Source organism: Balaenoptera borealis (genome assembly GCF_965194805.1).
Source record: "Balaenoptera borealis genome assembly, chromosome: 15".
NCBI classification, from domain to species: domain Eukaryota; kingdom Metazoa; phylum Chordata; class Mammalia; order Artiodactyla; family Balaenopteridae; genus Balaenoptera; species Balaenoptera borealis.
In genome coordinates, this window is record NC_138871.1 from 52403580 (window position 1) to 52418587 (window position 15008).

The 15008-nt window shown below is 52.3% G+C and overlaps 1 protein-coding gene and 1 long non-coding RNA gene across 2 annotated transcripts in view; one reads left to right on the top strand and one right to left on the bottom strand.

Annotated features, from left to right (window-relative positions):
- The window catches only part of LOC309612516, a 28940-nt gene extending 16985 nt beyond the window's left edge, over nucleotides 1–11955 (bottom strand). The window contains exon 1 of the long non-coding RNA XR_014235238.1: nucleotides 1493–11955. This is a non-coding gene — a long non-coding RNA (uncharacterized lncRNA). The remainder of the gene's footprint in view (nucleotides 1–1492) is intronic.
- KCNK12 (potassium two pore domain channel subfamily K member 12) overlaps nucleotides 1–14302 on the top strand; it is a 51194-nt gene extending 36892 nt beyond the window's left edge. Inside the window, exon 2 of the mRNA XM_082358258.1 lies at nucleotides 11964–14302. Coding sequence (XP_082214384.1) covers nucleotides 11964–12865 — 902 coding nt within the window. The 3' untranslated portion in view covers nucleotides 12866–14302. The remainder of the gene's footprint in view (nucleotides 1–11963) is intronic.
- Nucleotides 14303–15008: the final 706 nt, after the last annotated feature.

Sequence of the window (15008 nt, forward strand, 5' to 3'; positions counted from 1 at the left end):
ACAGGTTCGAGCCCTGGTCTGGGAAGATCCCACGTGCCACGGAGCAACTAGGCCCGTGAGCCACAATTACTGAGCCTGCGCGTCTGGAGCCTGTGCTCCGCAACGGGAGAGGCCGCGACAGTGAGAGGCCCGCGCACCGCGATGAAGAGTGGCCCCCGCTTGTCGCAACTAGAGAAAGCCCTCGCACAGAAACGAAGACCCAACACAGCCAAAAATAAATAAATTAATTAATTATTTTTTAAAAATCTGCTCCTCTCTGATCTAGGATTTGAGATGAAATGTGATTCAGCTGACATCGTATTGACACTTCCGGGTTGGTGGTCCTGCTTTCTCCCCACGGCAGGTGTGTCTGCCCTTCTGAGAGGTGGCCTCAGCCTCACCACAGCCCTGTGTGTGTGTGGGACCCTAAGGTGGAGGGAGCAAGGCCAGGGCTGGGCGGGCTTCAGGGCTTTCCTCATCTCACTGCCCCAGCGCGGGCTCTTGATGGCCAGACTTTTGTCCCATCAGGGACCGTCCCTGCCTTCCCTGGCCTTGGAGCCAGTCTTCTCCCCAAATTCTGGGCTGAGGCTAAGGCTCTGCTCCTTTCGTGGTGGGCAGGAGGGGCGGTGAGCTCATCCCTGGAAAGGATTAGTCATCAGAGAGACAGGGACAGATCTGGGGGGCAGGACGGAGGAAGGGCTCTATGTAAATGAGTCATCTTCCCTCCACCTCCGAGGGCCCGAGCTTCACAGCTGCTCCAGCTCGGGCCCCGGGAGAGATTGGTAAGCGGGAGCTTGCTGGAGGCAGGAGTAGTTAACTGGCTTTTAATAACTCATTTTGCTGAATGATTTCTGGTGAGGAGAGAAAACCTTAATCCCACAGATGAAGCGCGCAGAGGGGGCAGGTTCAATCAGCCCCACTGGCGAGGAAAACAGCGCCAAGGTTCGAAGCTGATTCTTGGGGTCACTTGCCCATCACTCCTAAATTACCGACACTTTCCTAATGTTAAAAATCCCCGACCTGCAGCCTGCGGGGTTCAGCCTTCTTTTCCTAGCCCCTCTGCCCTCTCAGCCATCCCCACACGCCCCCTGCTCTCAGCAAACAAATATCATCCCAAAGGCCCCCAGAGAACAAGCAAAATTGAACAGGAGAATGGAAGGGTCCGCTTTCTCCATGTGACTTGTGTTTTTCTGTGTTGCCTCTTTGTCCTGAGTCAGGGAGCATCCAGCACAAGCCCAGCCCTGCGCCCGGCTGCGGTGGGAAGGAGCCCAGGGCTGCGCCCTCAGGGAGCTGCCCATCTCGGTTACAATTTAGACAAACCCTCCAGCGGCAGCAAACATCGCAGCCCACAGTCTCAGCTTTCCCACCACAGGCCCACTCTCTGGCGTCCCCCTCCCCCATTGCCACCCTTGATTTCAGGATTGGAAAAGGTGGTGCCTCCCCCCCGCCCCCCCCCGACCCTGGCGCAGGGACCAGAGCCTGAAGCCAGCCCAGAGGAGACGCTGCCACTCACCGGGGACCGCTGAGGACACAGAGGCCTGGTGAGACTCAGGGACAGCAAGTTAGCGGTAGCGTCGTCTTAGGTGTGTGTACAGGGGGCTTGTCCTTTCCGCCGAAACTCCTAGTCCGTGGTTCGTGGTTCGCCTGTTCCTTGCTCCACCTTCGGCTCTCCAGCTGCAGTGTGAGGGCTGGGGCCTCGCCCGGGCGTTTCCCAGTTAAGCTTGCTGCTTCTTGAGCTCACCAGGGAGCCTCCTCCTCGTTTACTCCTCACAGAAACCTTACGAAGTAGGCGGTCATCAGGCCACTTTTAGGGGGAGAAATAACGTGTCCCCATTGGCCCATCAGCAAGTGGAGGCGCCAGAGCCTGACGCCACAGCCTCTGCTCTCAACTCTCCAAGAAAGCTGATGCTGGCCCTTCCCAAGCCTGCAGGAAGGGAGACTCCCTGAGTTTATCTTCTGCAGCTTGATGTTTCCAGGGTTTGTAAGTCTCTACAAGGCCAGACATGCTGCTGGATGCCAGGCCCAGATGATGGAGAAGCTTCTTGCGGTGTTGGGTGACACCCTCACAGCCACAGTGCTCCTGCAAGTTCAGCCTGAGTACAATGTGGATGGGAGGGTCTCCCAGCCCTGTCCTTCTCCTTCTGCCACAGGTTCATCCACTCCATCGGCAAGAGTTACTAAACGTTGTCTGTGGGCTAGACGCCAAGCTGCACGTGGGAAACAGCCAGGCTGAACCCAGCCCTTTACCCTGGCCCTGTACACAGCGCTCTCCCAGCAGGGCACACCTTTCTCAAGCCCAGCCCTCTACTTCCTCCCTCTCGAAATCCCATCCACCCTACAAGACTGAACACAGATACCTCTTCCTCCATAAGACTCTCCCAGTCTCTGCACCAGGAGAACATCAGCCCTGCTTCTGACCTAAGCTGGTCTGGGGACTAATTTAAATTTCCCAGGTGATTCCATTATGGAGCCAGAGTTAAGAACTGCTGCTCCAACCAAAAGCAACCTATGTCTCTTTCTTCTGAACTCCTGTGCGTTTAACTTTCTCCCTTATCACATCGCAAGCTCCCTCCTCTAGTTTCACACCTGGGCTCTGCCACTTGCTTGCTCTGTGATCTGGGCAAGTTATTTAACCTAAGTGTCTTTATTAAGTGTGACTCAGTTTACTAATCTCACAAATGGGAATGATAATAATTCCCATTGTAGTTCATCAAATCTAAGACACCATCAATTATAAATGCACCAATAACGTGTACCATTAAGAATTTAGAATGCTGCCAAATAAACCATGTCAAGTCATTGATCGTAAGATGCATCCTGATTTCAGGGCTGTTAAAATTTGAGGAAAAAGGCTGTGACTTAGAATGAATGCTACCCAGTGCCTCACAGAGCTGTGAGGATGGAATATGCATTGATACACATGAAGCTTTGGCACAGTGCCTGGAAATAGTGAGGGCTCAACACGTTTCAGCTATTATTATCCCCTCCACGTTTCCATTCGTCACTAAAGTTCTTCCAGCCTTCCTTTCATTCCCAGCCCTCCCAAAAGGTTTGGCCAGGCTGGTCAGTTGTCCTCCTCAGGGGAGGGATTTGGAGAAGGATGACATGGGCAGCCTTGAGGTTCCAGGCCTGGGGCTCCAGTCCCAGGGAAGTGTCTCCTCTCAAGCGTCCAGCCCTCCTCCACAGAACGTGGCCTGGGGCTTCCCTTCTCCCCAAGAGTCCGTGTCTCAGCTCCAACCACAGAGCAGCCCGATGGCAGCCCCACCCTCTGCCCACAGCCCACTCCACATCTCCCACTGTTCCCTGTTTGGAGAGGAAGAGGCGCTGGAAGACTAGGCTGCTGGCCTGGCCTTGGGTGGGCAAGGCCCACTTCTGTGTGACCTTTAGGCTCCTTGATTGCTAAAGTGAGCCTGTTATCCCTCCTCCAGCCAGTCAGGAAGGATCCCGGGAGAGGGCGATGTTAGGAGACGCTCCTCAAAGTAGTGTGCCCAGCAGACAAGTAGGGCCATGGGTAGGGCTGCCAGATTTAGCAGATAAAAATACAGGACTCCCAGTCAAATATGAATTTCAGAAAAACAACGAAGCATTTTTTAGTGTAAATATGGCCCGTGCAATGTTTGGGATGTACTTACATTAAAAATTGATTTGTTTATCTGAAATTCATATTTATTTGGGAGTCCTGTATTTTATCTGATGAGTCTTAATGGGTCCTTTCCCCTCCTCTGCCCACCAACCCCACACCTCAGCCTTCTCACTGTCCCTGATATTTAACTCTCACCCTTGAGATGTTCTTGAAACTTTTATTTTCAGTTATTCAGTCAACAAATAACTATCAGTGCCTAATTTATACATGATTCCCTTGCTCACTGTGGAGAACAGAAAGAAGAAGAAGACTTTATTAAGGGCTTATTAATGTGCTAGGCACTATTCTAAGTGTTTTGCACATATTGACTCAGTTGAGTACAAAAATACAAATATTATCATCTCTACTTTACAGATAAGAAAAATGAGGCACAGAAAGGTCAATTAATTTGCTCAAAGACACACAGCTAGGGAGTAGTGGAGCTAGGATTCAAACCTGAGCAGCCCATATAACCTATGCTTCCAAATAGCCAATATAATTTGGTCCCTACTCCCAAGGGGTCCCCAATCTCATTGTGGAGACAGGCCCCTGAAGGTAATTAATACTATAAGTCATCTGTGCTTGGTATTTAAAATAAGGTTCACTGGCCAGCTGCAGTGGCCTCACCTGGGACCAGGTTAGAAATTTGGAATTGTGAGCCCCACCCCAGAAGCTAACAAGATCCCCAGGTGGGTCCTAGATAATCGAGTTTGAGAATCACTGCTGCAAACAAGTAGAGTCACAGTCTATTCATTCACTCAGCAGACGTGGCCCAACACCTTCTACATGCCAGGCACTGAAAAGGCATTGCAGTGTTGCAGTGACTTTAAAGCGTGGGAAATCCTCGAGAATGTTTTTAAATGCCTCATCCTTAATTCTTCATGAGGATAGAGTATGGCATTTCCCAAATATTACTCCTTGAAATACTCAAGTCACCTGAGGTGACTAAATACATTCGATGGTCAAATTAGTTTGGGGAACGCTGGATAGTGTTAGCATAGCCCTGGTGGTTTCATAAATCACATTAACACGGTGAGTGCTCTAAAAAGTCCCGCAGTAAATAAACGTGTTTCACTTTACTTAAAATTTCTTTTTCTTAATCATGGGCATTCTCTCTACGTCGCATTAAGTCTACTGTCTCATCTTGAGGAACACCCATTGGCAGGTTATATTACAGTTCACAGAGAGGGCTCGCGTCAGGAGTTCGACGTTCTACAGATGAAGAAATAGAGGCTCAGAGGAGTTAGAGTGACTTGCTTCGATCACTTGGCTGATAGAGGCTACAACAGCAGTCAAAGTTTTGAGTTCAAGTCTGATACCATTTCCTTGACCCTGGGATGTTTAACCAGGCCCTTAACCATCGGCACCAGCTGGAGTGTGTTTGGTTGCCTGTCACAGAAGGCTTAGGCAGGAAAAGAGATTTATGGGCTCATGTAACTGGAAGTCCAAGGGTAGGTCAGGCAGCCTGGCCAGTTTGATTGGACAGCTCATTAGGGTTTTCAGGATACTTTGACAGCCTTCTGCAGTGTCAGCTTCATCTAAGGCTGGCTCCTCACGGCCACAGGTGGCCACCAACCACTCCTGGGGCCACCTCCTGCTCCCTCCACACCCAAGGCAGCTCTTAAAAGTGAGAAGCATTTAGGGACTTCCCTCGTGGTCCAGTGGTAAAGAATCTGCCTTCCGGGCTTCCCTGGTGGCGCAGTGGTTGAGAATCTGCCTGCCAATGCAGGGGACACGGGTTCGAGCCCTGGTTTGGGAAGATCCCACATGCCGCGGAGCAACTGGGCCCGTGAGCCACAACTACTGAGCCTGCGCGTCTGGAGCCTGCGCTCCGCAACAAGAGAGGCCGCGACGGTGAGAGGCCCGCGCACCGCGATGAAGAGTGGCCCCCGCTTGCCGCAACTAGAGAAAGCCCTAGCACAGAAACGAAGACCCAACACAGCCAAAAATAAATTAAAAAAAAAAAAAAGAATCTGCCTTCCAATGCAGGGGACATGGGTTCTATCCCTGGTCGGGGAACTAAGATCCTACACACCACAGGGCAACTAAGCCCACGGGCCTCAACTAGAGAGAGAAAAAAAAAAAAAACCCTGCACGCCACAACTAGAGAGGGAGAAGCCCACACGGCACAACGAAAGATCCCTCATGCCTCAATGAACATCCCATGTGCCGCAACTAAGACCCAATGCAGCCAAAAATAAATAAAATAAAATGAATAAATAAAATAAATAAGTATTTTTTAAAAAGTGAGACGCATTTAACCCAGAAACTATCAGAGAAACTCTCCTCTCATCTGATTGGCCTGAATGGGGTCACATACCCATTCCTGAGCAAGTCTCTGTAGCCATGAAAATGGCCTTCACTGATTGGCTTAGGCCTATCCATCCTTGAGCCAGTCGTGGTAAGGGACTGGATTTTCCTGATTGGCCTAGACTAACGGAGCCCACCCCCGGCAGTTGGGTCAGTTCTCCAAGGGGCCCGGCTGCTACACTTTAGGTTGAGGGGTGGGGTGGTGGTTGTTAAGGAGACAGCTGCAATGTCCACAACAAGGGTTTTAGGTCACTTGAAATTTAAACCAACAAATCATCATGATGTATATTTTAAATATCTTACAGTTTTATATGTCAACTGTAACTCAATAAAGCTGAAAATTTTTTTTAAAAAAGAAATTTAAATCAAAATATTTGAAATTGGGCAGATTCCAACCAGTAGGGTCATCAGGGATACAGCATAATACTGTTTCTTAAAGGAAGGGCTTTAGCCCATTCACATTAGAATCATCAGGGGACATTTGTTAAAATGTAGATTCCTGGGTCCCTCTAAATAAGCCTCTGGGGTGGGACCTGCCTTGGAATCTGCATTTTAATCACGCATCCCAGTTGCTTGGATCAGCTCTGGTTTACACCTGCTGTCCTGGGGTAATTATTTGTGCTCAAAAGTATCCCAGATTGGATTATAAATTATATTTCCCCTCCGCCAAGTCGATACTTCAGAGCCAGTGGGAAAAAGTCCCCGAGGTGATGAGCTCAGGCTTCCCGTCTGGCGCAGTGGAAAGGGCTTCAGGGGCAGCTCAGCCACTTACAAACGGTAACTCGGCCGAGTATCTTCAGTTGCCTTGGCCCACGTCCTTGCCTGCATTGTTGGGGTTGATGATGCGTCCCTCTGAGGGTGGTTGGAGGGACTGGATGAGGGGACATGCGTCCAGTGTCCAGCACAGAGGCTGCCACCCAGGGCCCGATTCAGACCAGTGCTGGTCTCCCCATCTCACTTCCAGGCTCTCGGAGCTGAACTCCGGAGGCCCTGTCACCAGGGCCCCATTTGCGAAGGCGGCACCAGACAGGCTGTGGGAATGAGCTTCACAGCTTTTGTCAAAGTGGCATAATAAAGCCCCCAAGTGTCTGCTCTTTGCAAACTGGGATGGCAGATCAATTGTGGCATAAACAAAACAGAGGTTTGGTGCGAACCCGGGGACAGATTACGCCTGCCTCTGCAGGGTGTGAGTGGGGGAAAGGGGGATTTTCGGGGTGGCTGGGTTTGCCTTTTCTCTGGCTGAAGCTTCAGGGCCCCTCTCCAGAGCCAGCCTGGCCCCCCAGAGCCTGGGGGACTGTTCTTCCACCCTGGGAAGCATCCGGCTAGGCAGCAGCACTGGGCACGGACCCTACTGCCCTCAGCAAGAGGCCTGGCCCAGGGGTCTCAGCAGCCCAGAGCTCTGAGCCTCTTGGCGTTGATGGGGCAGGAGGGTAGACTGTGCCCCCTCCGCCCTGCCTCTGGAGCTGAGCCGACATGGGTCTGTAGGAAAGCAAAGGGAGGTGAAGTGGGCACAGGAGCCAGACCTCAGGAATCGGGGCAGTGAGAGGGACACTCGTGTTGGGTGCCCTCTGTGCTGGACAGAGAACCTCCTGACCTGCCTGTCCCCTTCATTCTGGGCAGAGAGTGCCACAGCCAGTCAAGCACTTGGCATCATTTTGGGCCTGGAGTCACAGCCATGAGGAGACCTCAGGACAGGTCTGGCCCAGCCTCTGCATAGGGGCAGCAGGGTAAAGCTGTGCCCTGGCCCAGGGCTGAGCCACTGGCAGCAGAGGGGTGGGGAGCTGTGCAAAACCTCTAAGAAGGCAGCCCGGATCCTCTGTGCGGGTGTCTGGTTTTCCACCAGAGCCCTGAGAGCAGCCCGAGGCCTGCCAAACCAGGTCCTCAGGAAGTGTTTGCCGGAAAAAGGAATGAGCAGGTGGATGACGGTGCTCCAGGTGCATATCTGGTGGTGCTGTTGTGCAGAGGCCCTGGCAAAGGCCACAGCCCTGTGGGGAAGGAGAAGCGTGGGTGGAAAAATAAGGCTCATTCTGGGTTCTGTCATCCAGGGAAGAGGCAGATCCTCAGCTAGAAACCCAGACTCTAAAGGGGGTGCTGGGGCAGAAGCCAGGAGTCCAATCATGGAGGAGTTTGGAGGAATCCGAAGATGCTCCCCGAGAGTGGAGATGGCTTTTGACTCGGGGGTAGGTCAGGCAGGGGCAGTCCTGTGAGGAGACCAGCAGGCAGATGAGTCCCCTGCCTGGGGGCAACCGGCTGGACTGGGGGCCAGAAGCAGTGGTCCCTTCTGTGCCTCCTCCTGCTGTCCCGAAGCCCTGGGTTGAGTCTGGTTTGAATTGCCCCGCTGTCTTAGCTGTGCCACGGGAAGTGGGATGAGTCCACCTTGGTGAAGACCTTAAGGGAGGTGCAGTGGCCCCTCTCCCCAGCAACAGTCAGTGGAGAGAGAGCCACAAGAGGAGAGTGGACCCTTGGGGACAGGAGTTGTGACTGAGGGTCAGCCATCCCCCCCCACATGAAAGTGCTCTCCCAGCTGCCAGCGCCTTTGGTTTTCTAAGAGGCATGGAGGCCCTGCGGTGCCCTCGGAAGACAGTCTAGGGTGGCAGAGAGAAGGTGGATGTTAGACACCAGCCAACCTGGGTTTCAGGCTCAGCCCCACCATTTCTGGGTTGTGCGGCCATGGCAACTACTTAGCCCCTAGACCCGAGGTCTCCTCATCTGTTAAACAGGGGTGTGCCTCCCTCACAGGTTGTAGAGACGGAGCGAAACGAGACCTGTGGGGCTGGCACTGTGAGTGGTGGGCCTTTGGAACCAGTTTATTAAATGGGCTGGCACGGGAAATGGCTTTGTCTTCATCTATGGTTTTGAAGAATTCTCCTTTGGATTCCTTAACAACATCTTGGATAGATGCTAGAGTTTTCCAAATAATATTTTTTTAAGTACCACCAGTTTTAAAATTGAGACCCATTCTCAGATGTCCAACCCAATCTAAATCCCATCCTCAAATTCACTTCTAATCAAAGCTCAGCCTCTCCCTCCAGCTCTGACCTGGTCCCCGGCTCAGGGACCTGCAGTGTGGGAGGGGTCATCTGTTTGTTTCCTCTTGGTCTTACATCACTGGTGCCACTATCATCCTTTCTTAGCTTTTGCTGGTGGCATCACAATGCCCACTGCTAGGACAGACATACCCTTTCGTGGAGCTCATATGGGTCTTTGGAGATTTCCCCCAATACAGGGACCACTGCCCTGCACCTTTCCCTGAGCGGGTGGTGCTTCCTGTGACTACGTCGCATGCTGTCCCCTGCCCTCCGCCCCTCAGGCACCCTTGATCCAGCAGGCAGCCCTCCCGGGCAGAGTCTCTTCAGATGTGGCTGCCGTCTGCAGAGTCTGCTTGACCCATGTCACTCTCCCCCATCCTTGGTGCAAGGTGCCCTGGGAGTATAGACTGCTCCCACTGGTGCCCTCTTCCTGTCCCTGCCTGTGTGGGCTGCTCCGGTCAGCCTCTGACCCAGAGGACTATCCAGCACAGCGTCAGACTCCAGGAGACACCTCTGGCTCTCCCGAAACCCTCACCATGCTCCACTCCAGTGCTCCTGGGTAAGCTTTCAAGTGTCTGCAGCTCAGCCAGCATCCACTGGGAGATGAACTGCCAGGCTGCCCTTGCTGCAGCCTGACGTTCTCTTCACCATCACCACCACCACCATCTCTAGACCTGTGGGTGCCACAGCACCCCTCCTACTTCAGGACCGTCTCCCATTATCCCTGGATAATTTCTAACCTTTCTGTACAGCCTGGAAGTGGGTAGTAGGGGTTACTAGTCACCAGACCCATTTTGCTATTTTAATCGATATGACAGATGTATCTAAAACTTCTCTTTAGAATGAGGGCTAACATATTACATGTCACTCTTAGCTTTAAGACTTTAGCTGAAAATTCTCAAAAATAGGAAAATACCATTCAATATCCTCTTAGGCATAGTATTAATATTCCAGGCTCAGGATTTTTCATTTCTTTAGGAATTTAGCCAAGTGATCCCCCTACGAGAGGTGTTGTTTTCCCCTCATGGGTAGCAGCAGTGCTGTGTATGATGGTCTAAGCACCGAGCTAGAAGCCAGGACACATGCATGGCATCTGTCCCCCACAAGCTGTAGGTCATGTCCCCTCTGCCCCTGCTCCCTCACCTATACAGCGAGGGGCAGACCAGAATTAAGGTCCCTCACAGTTCTAATAGTCTAGGCATTTTGAAGTTTTTCTTATCATGACAGTACAAAAAAATCATAAAACACACAATTTGAAAGTTATTATACAACAAACACCCATGTAACCACCACCCAGATCAACAGAAGATTTCCAGCAACCCAGAGTCCCCTGGGTCCCATTCCAGTCACCACACCCTGCCATCCCCAGAGGAAACCCCAATTCTGACTTTTATCAAAATTACTTCCTTGATTTCCCTTATAATTTTGCCAGCCAAGTATGCATCCCTAAAAAGATACTGTAGCTTGGTTTTGCCTGGCTTTGAATTTTATACAAACGGGATACTTCTTTTGTGTCCAGTTTCTTTTGTTTAACATTCTTTTTGTGAGATTCATTCATGTTGTTGCAAGTAGCAGTGGTTTGTGCTTTTTCTTTGCTGTATAGTATTTCCTTGTATGAACAGACTATGAATTAGGCTGTTGGACACTTGGGTTATCAACCTAGGACTTTTTATAAATATACACACATACAAATACAAACACTCCCACTCCACGTATAGTCATATCGATTCAGAGCTGATTTCTTCATGAATTCAAGAACTTAAGTTTGGCCTTAAAGTGTAGCAAAATCCCTGTATTGAGTTCCTGGTTACACTGCTAGTTTGGCTTTTTTCACACTCTTACGGCCAAATTCTGAATCTAGGGACATACTCCATCTTCCTCGACAGAGGTATCATTATAAGATTTTCTCCTAACTTGAGTCATTAAGCATAAGATGAAGACAATGTCGGGCAATTGGGCATTTCCTCCAAGGAATCTAGAAAATGATTAGCATACAAGTTTAAGGGATCATTCTGAAAAAAACTTTCCCTGGTCTTTTTAGGGAAATGGTAAGCCACCCCTTTCCCAGAGCTGGCGCCACCCCACTGGTCGGGCATGCATTAAACAGAGATGCCCCTGAACCTCTGCTACAGAGGTGCTGATAGGTGCTACTGTGCCACTCAGACAGATGATGCATTTTCTGCTCAGACTCCAGGCAGCAGTAGATCTTCATGCTAAGGGATTACATCCCCTCCCATAACCAGAGGCAGGCAGCATGGGTCCCACAAGGACATCACAACCAGCAGCTGGCTGAGAGCTCAGGCTGGAGGAGCAGAGCCGCCACTCTGCACTGCCCTGGATGACATGGGCCGAGCATCCTGGCGGGAAGCCAAGCCTTCTGCAGAAATCAGTTGATAGAGAAGCTCCCTTAAAGACTGTGCTTTGAACGAATGGGTAAATTAAGACTTAATTACAAGAGTCAAAGCACTGAGCAGCTGCCCTGGCACAGAGCAGACCTCTCAGGATAAAAGCCACTCCAGACACACGGCAGCACAGAACCCAGCGGGGCCAAAACCTTTCCCTTGGCTACAAGTGTGAGCAAGGGTGATGGTGGTCCTTGGGTGAGAAGGAGCTGATGTCCAGTGGCAGAGCCACGCTTACTCGCTGAAGGTTGTGGACTCACTCTCAAACAATCCATTTGTCCGTTTCATAAACCCCTTTTCAGAGACCATCAAATATAGCTACCTGGACTGAACACACCCTACCTGGTCCCCAGCAATCCTATGACCATCTTGCCTCACCCATGTTGATTTATAGATCCCCCCCCCCCTCAGACGAGGGGCCATGTCTCCTCCATCAGTTTAGGGGTTGCCCAGATTAGGAACCATATCTAGTGCCACCAAGGGAGAGAAATGTCTAAATACCACTTGGGCGATGCCACTCAGCATAGGAGCCATGTCAGCACCTGCAGATGCCTGCCCCGCGCAGGGTGGGGACCACCTGCTCAGCCAGGACCTCGCTGACCCCTGCTCTGGTCTCCACAGGTTTCGGCATGACCACCCCCGCGACGGTGGGCGGGAAGGCCTTCCTCATCGCCTACGGGCTGTTCGGCTGTGCCGGCACCATCCTGTTCTTCAACCTCTTCCTGGAGCGCATCATCTCGCTGCTGGCCTTCATCATGCGCGCCTGCCGGGAGCGCCAGCTGCGCCGCAGCGGCCTGCTGCCCGCCACCTTCCGCCGCGGCTCGGCGCTCTCGGAAGCCGACTGCCTGGCGGGCTGGAAGCCCTCGGTGTACCACGTGCTGCTGATCCTGGGTCTGTTCGCCGTGCTGCTGTCGTGCTGCGCCTCGGCCATGTACACCAGCGTGGAGGGCTGGGACTACGTGGACTCGCTCTACTTCTGCTTCGTCACCTTCAGTACCATCGGCTTCGGGGACCTGGTGAGCAGCCAGCACGCCGCCTACCGGAACCAGGGGCTCTACCGCCTGGGCAACTTCCTCTTCATCCTGCTCGGCGTGTGCTGCATCTACTCGCTCTTCAACGTCATCTCCATCCTCATCAAGCAGGTGCTCAACTGGATGCTGCGCAAGCTGAGCTGCCGCTGCTGCGCGCGCTGCTGCCCGGCGCCCGGCGCGCCCCTGGCCCGGCGCAACGCCATCACCCCGGGCTCCCGGCTGCGCCGCCGCCTGGCCGCGCTCGGCGCCGACCCCGCGGCCCGCGACAGCGACGCCGAGGGCCGCCGCCTGTCGGGCGAGCTCATCTCCATGCGCGACCTCACGGCCTCCAACAAGGTGTCGCTGGCGCTGCTGCAGAAGCAGCTGTCCGAGACGGCCAACGGCTACCCGCGCAGCGTGTGCGTCAACACGCGCCAGAACGGCTTCTCGGGCGGCGTGGGCGCGCTGGGCATCATGAACAACCGCCTGGCCGAGACCAGCGCCTCCAGGTAGACGCGTGCCTCGCCGCGCCACGGACCCTCACCAGGCTGGGGTGCAGCCGGGCGGCGTTTGCTTTCCTTCTCTCAGACGCTGGCGCTTTCTTAACCTTTATCCAATAAAATGAAACCAAAAAAAAAAATTTTTTTTTTAAAGAAATACTATTTGGCCAGGCCTGATGTTATCAAGGGCAGGTTTGGGGGGAGCCTGTTTTCCTTATGGGCTCCCTCTCGGAGAACTGTGGTCCCCAGCAGATTCTCCTCCAGGGAGAGAAAAAGTGGCACCCCAGACCCTCGCCCGGTGCACACGGCAGTGAGAAGAGTGCCACCCCTGGGTTTTGCAGACTGGCACTAAAGCCCGTCTCGATGCACGTAAGCAGCTGGCAACCCCAAAGCATATGGTGCAACTTTTCATGGCTCTGAATTACCTCCGCAGCATTTAGAATCCTGGCCCAGCCCAGCAGCTTCCTTCTGGTCGTCAGAAGTGATATAGTCACAGTTATGACAGGTGGGGATGGGGAGAGCCATATGTTGCCTCCTGATGTATATATATAGTACAGCCGCTACACACAGAGAATGGCGTAGTATTATGCAATGGGATGAAACATAGCACCAACTTGCGGACTGTGGCATTTCCCAGAGATTTGGGAATTGCAGTGGTAAGGGGCTTGGCAGGCCTTTCTCAGCCTGGAGTTAGTCCACTTAGCACAGCACACAGGGCAACTCCTTTTAAAGAGGGAAAGCCTGGAGTGGCCTGCAGGGCCAGGAGCACTCAGGCTGCAGGAGCCCAGCTCCGCTTCAGCTGGCTGATCTCTGAGGCTCAGGGCACATCTCTGAATCCCCTCAGCGCTCCTTCCTTTCACCAGCATCATCCACGGGAATGCTTTTCGTTATTAACCAGGAATGTCTGAGTTTTCTCAGACAAGATTTTTCTTTGTTGGTGTGGATTTTTTCTTATCTTTTTTTCCCTTTTAGACAGCCTGAGGGTACAGAGCGCGGTACCCCCTCCAGCTGCCCCTCCTCTGCATCAGGGCTCTGCCAGCTACACTGGTGGGCACCAGGGCCTGCAGCACCAGGAACCAAAGCAGTCATCCTGCAAGTGTCAGAGAATTTGACTCCAGAGCCCATGATGTATTTGGGACACATCCCATTCTACACCCTGTTTGGCCCCCACTAATATTCACGTGAATGTGTTTTTTCTACACACACAGTCTGTATTGGAGGTGGAGGAAGGCAGGAGGGAGAGAGCTGGTGGATGGAAGCAATTTTAGGATTAAAGTTTTGCTCTGGATGATCCTCAAGGTGAAGGACAGTTTCTCCCAGACTCACCCTCTACCTCATAGGAGGTCACTGACCTGGAGGAAGGCCAGATACCCAGCCTTCATTGAAGAGATGGGGGTCTTGGACTGTAAAGGAACAATACTCTCTTGGCCCATTTTTTCTCATCCAAAAAGATGACGATCCCAAGGACAAATACCAGAGTCTAGTCAGACACGGTGTGACCCACCAATATATATAGAGCTTCTGACAGGAAGTCTTAGGAAAGCACCAGGACACCTCACACCGTCTGCCTGAGAAGCATCAAAAGCCGTAAAATCTCCCTCCCTGGCAGTGAAGGAAGCATATGTGCCTAGAACACTCAGACTCAGACACACACACACACACACACACACAGCATTAAGAGTCATACTTGAATGTCAGCCTCCCCTCGCCCCTTCCAGTTCATGGCAGGAAGGAAAAAACAAGTTAAGATCTGAGTAACTCTCCAGCTACTTTGGGTAACTTCTTTTTTGGGGGGTGAGGGATAATTTCTAATTTGGATTGGGATTGGTTTTTAAACACAGACTGTAAGCTGGGGTGAAGCCAGTGAGGAGGAGCTGGCCAGGACAGAAGTCAGTCTTGCCAGTTCCTGAAGGGTAGGCTTCCAGAGAGCCACGCTTCCAGGATGCACTGTGACGTCAGCCAGGCCAGCTCCATGAGCCTCCCCAACACTGCCACCCTTCCCCCATCTGAGCAACGGCTGCGGTCACACTGTGCTCAGAGAGGCACGCATTGTTTAGGGCAGAGTCCTCTAACAGGACCTAGAAATAAAGTATCAGGTTTATCCCTTTAAAAGAAGGAAAGATTAAAAGGCATCCAGTTAGAGGTGTCGCCTAGGC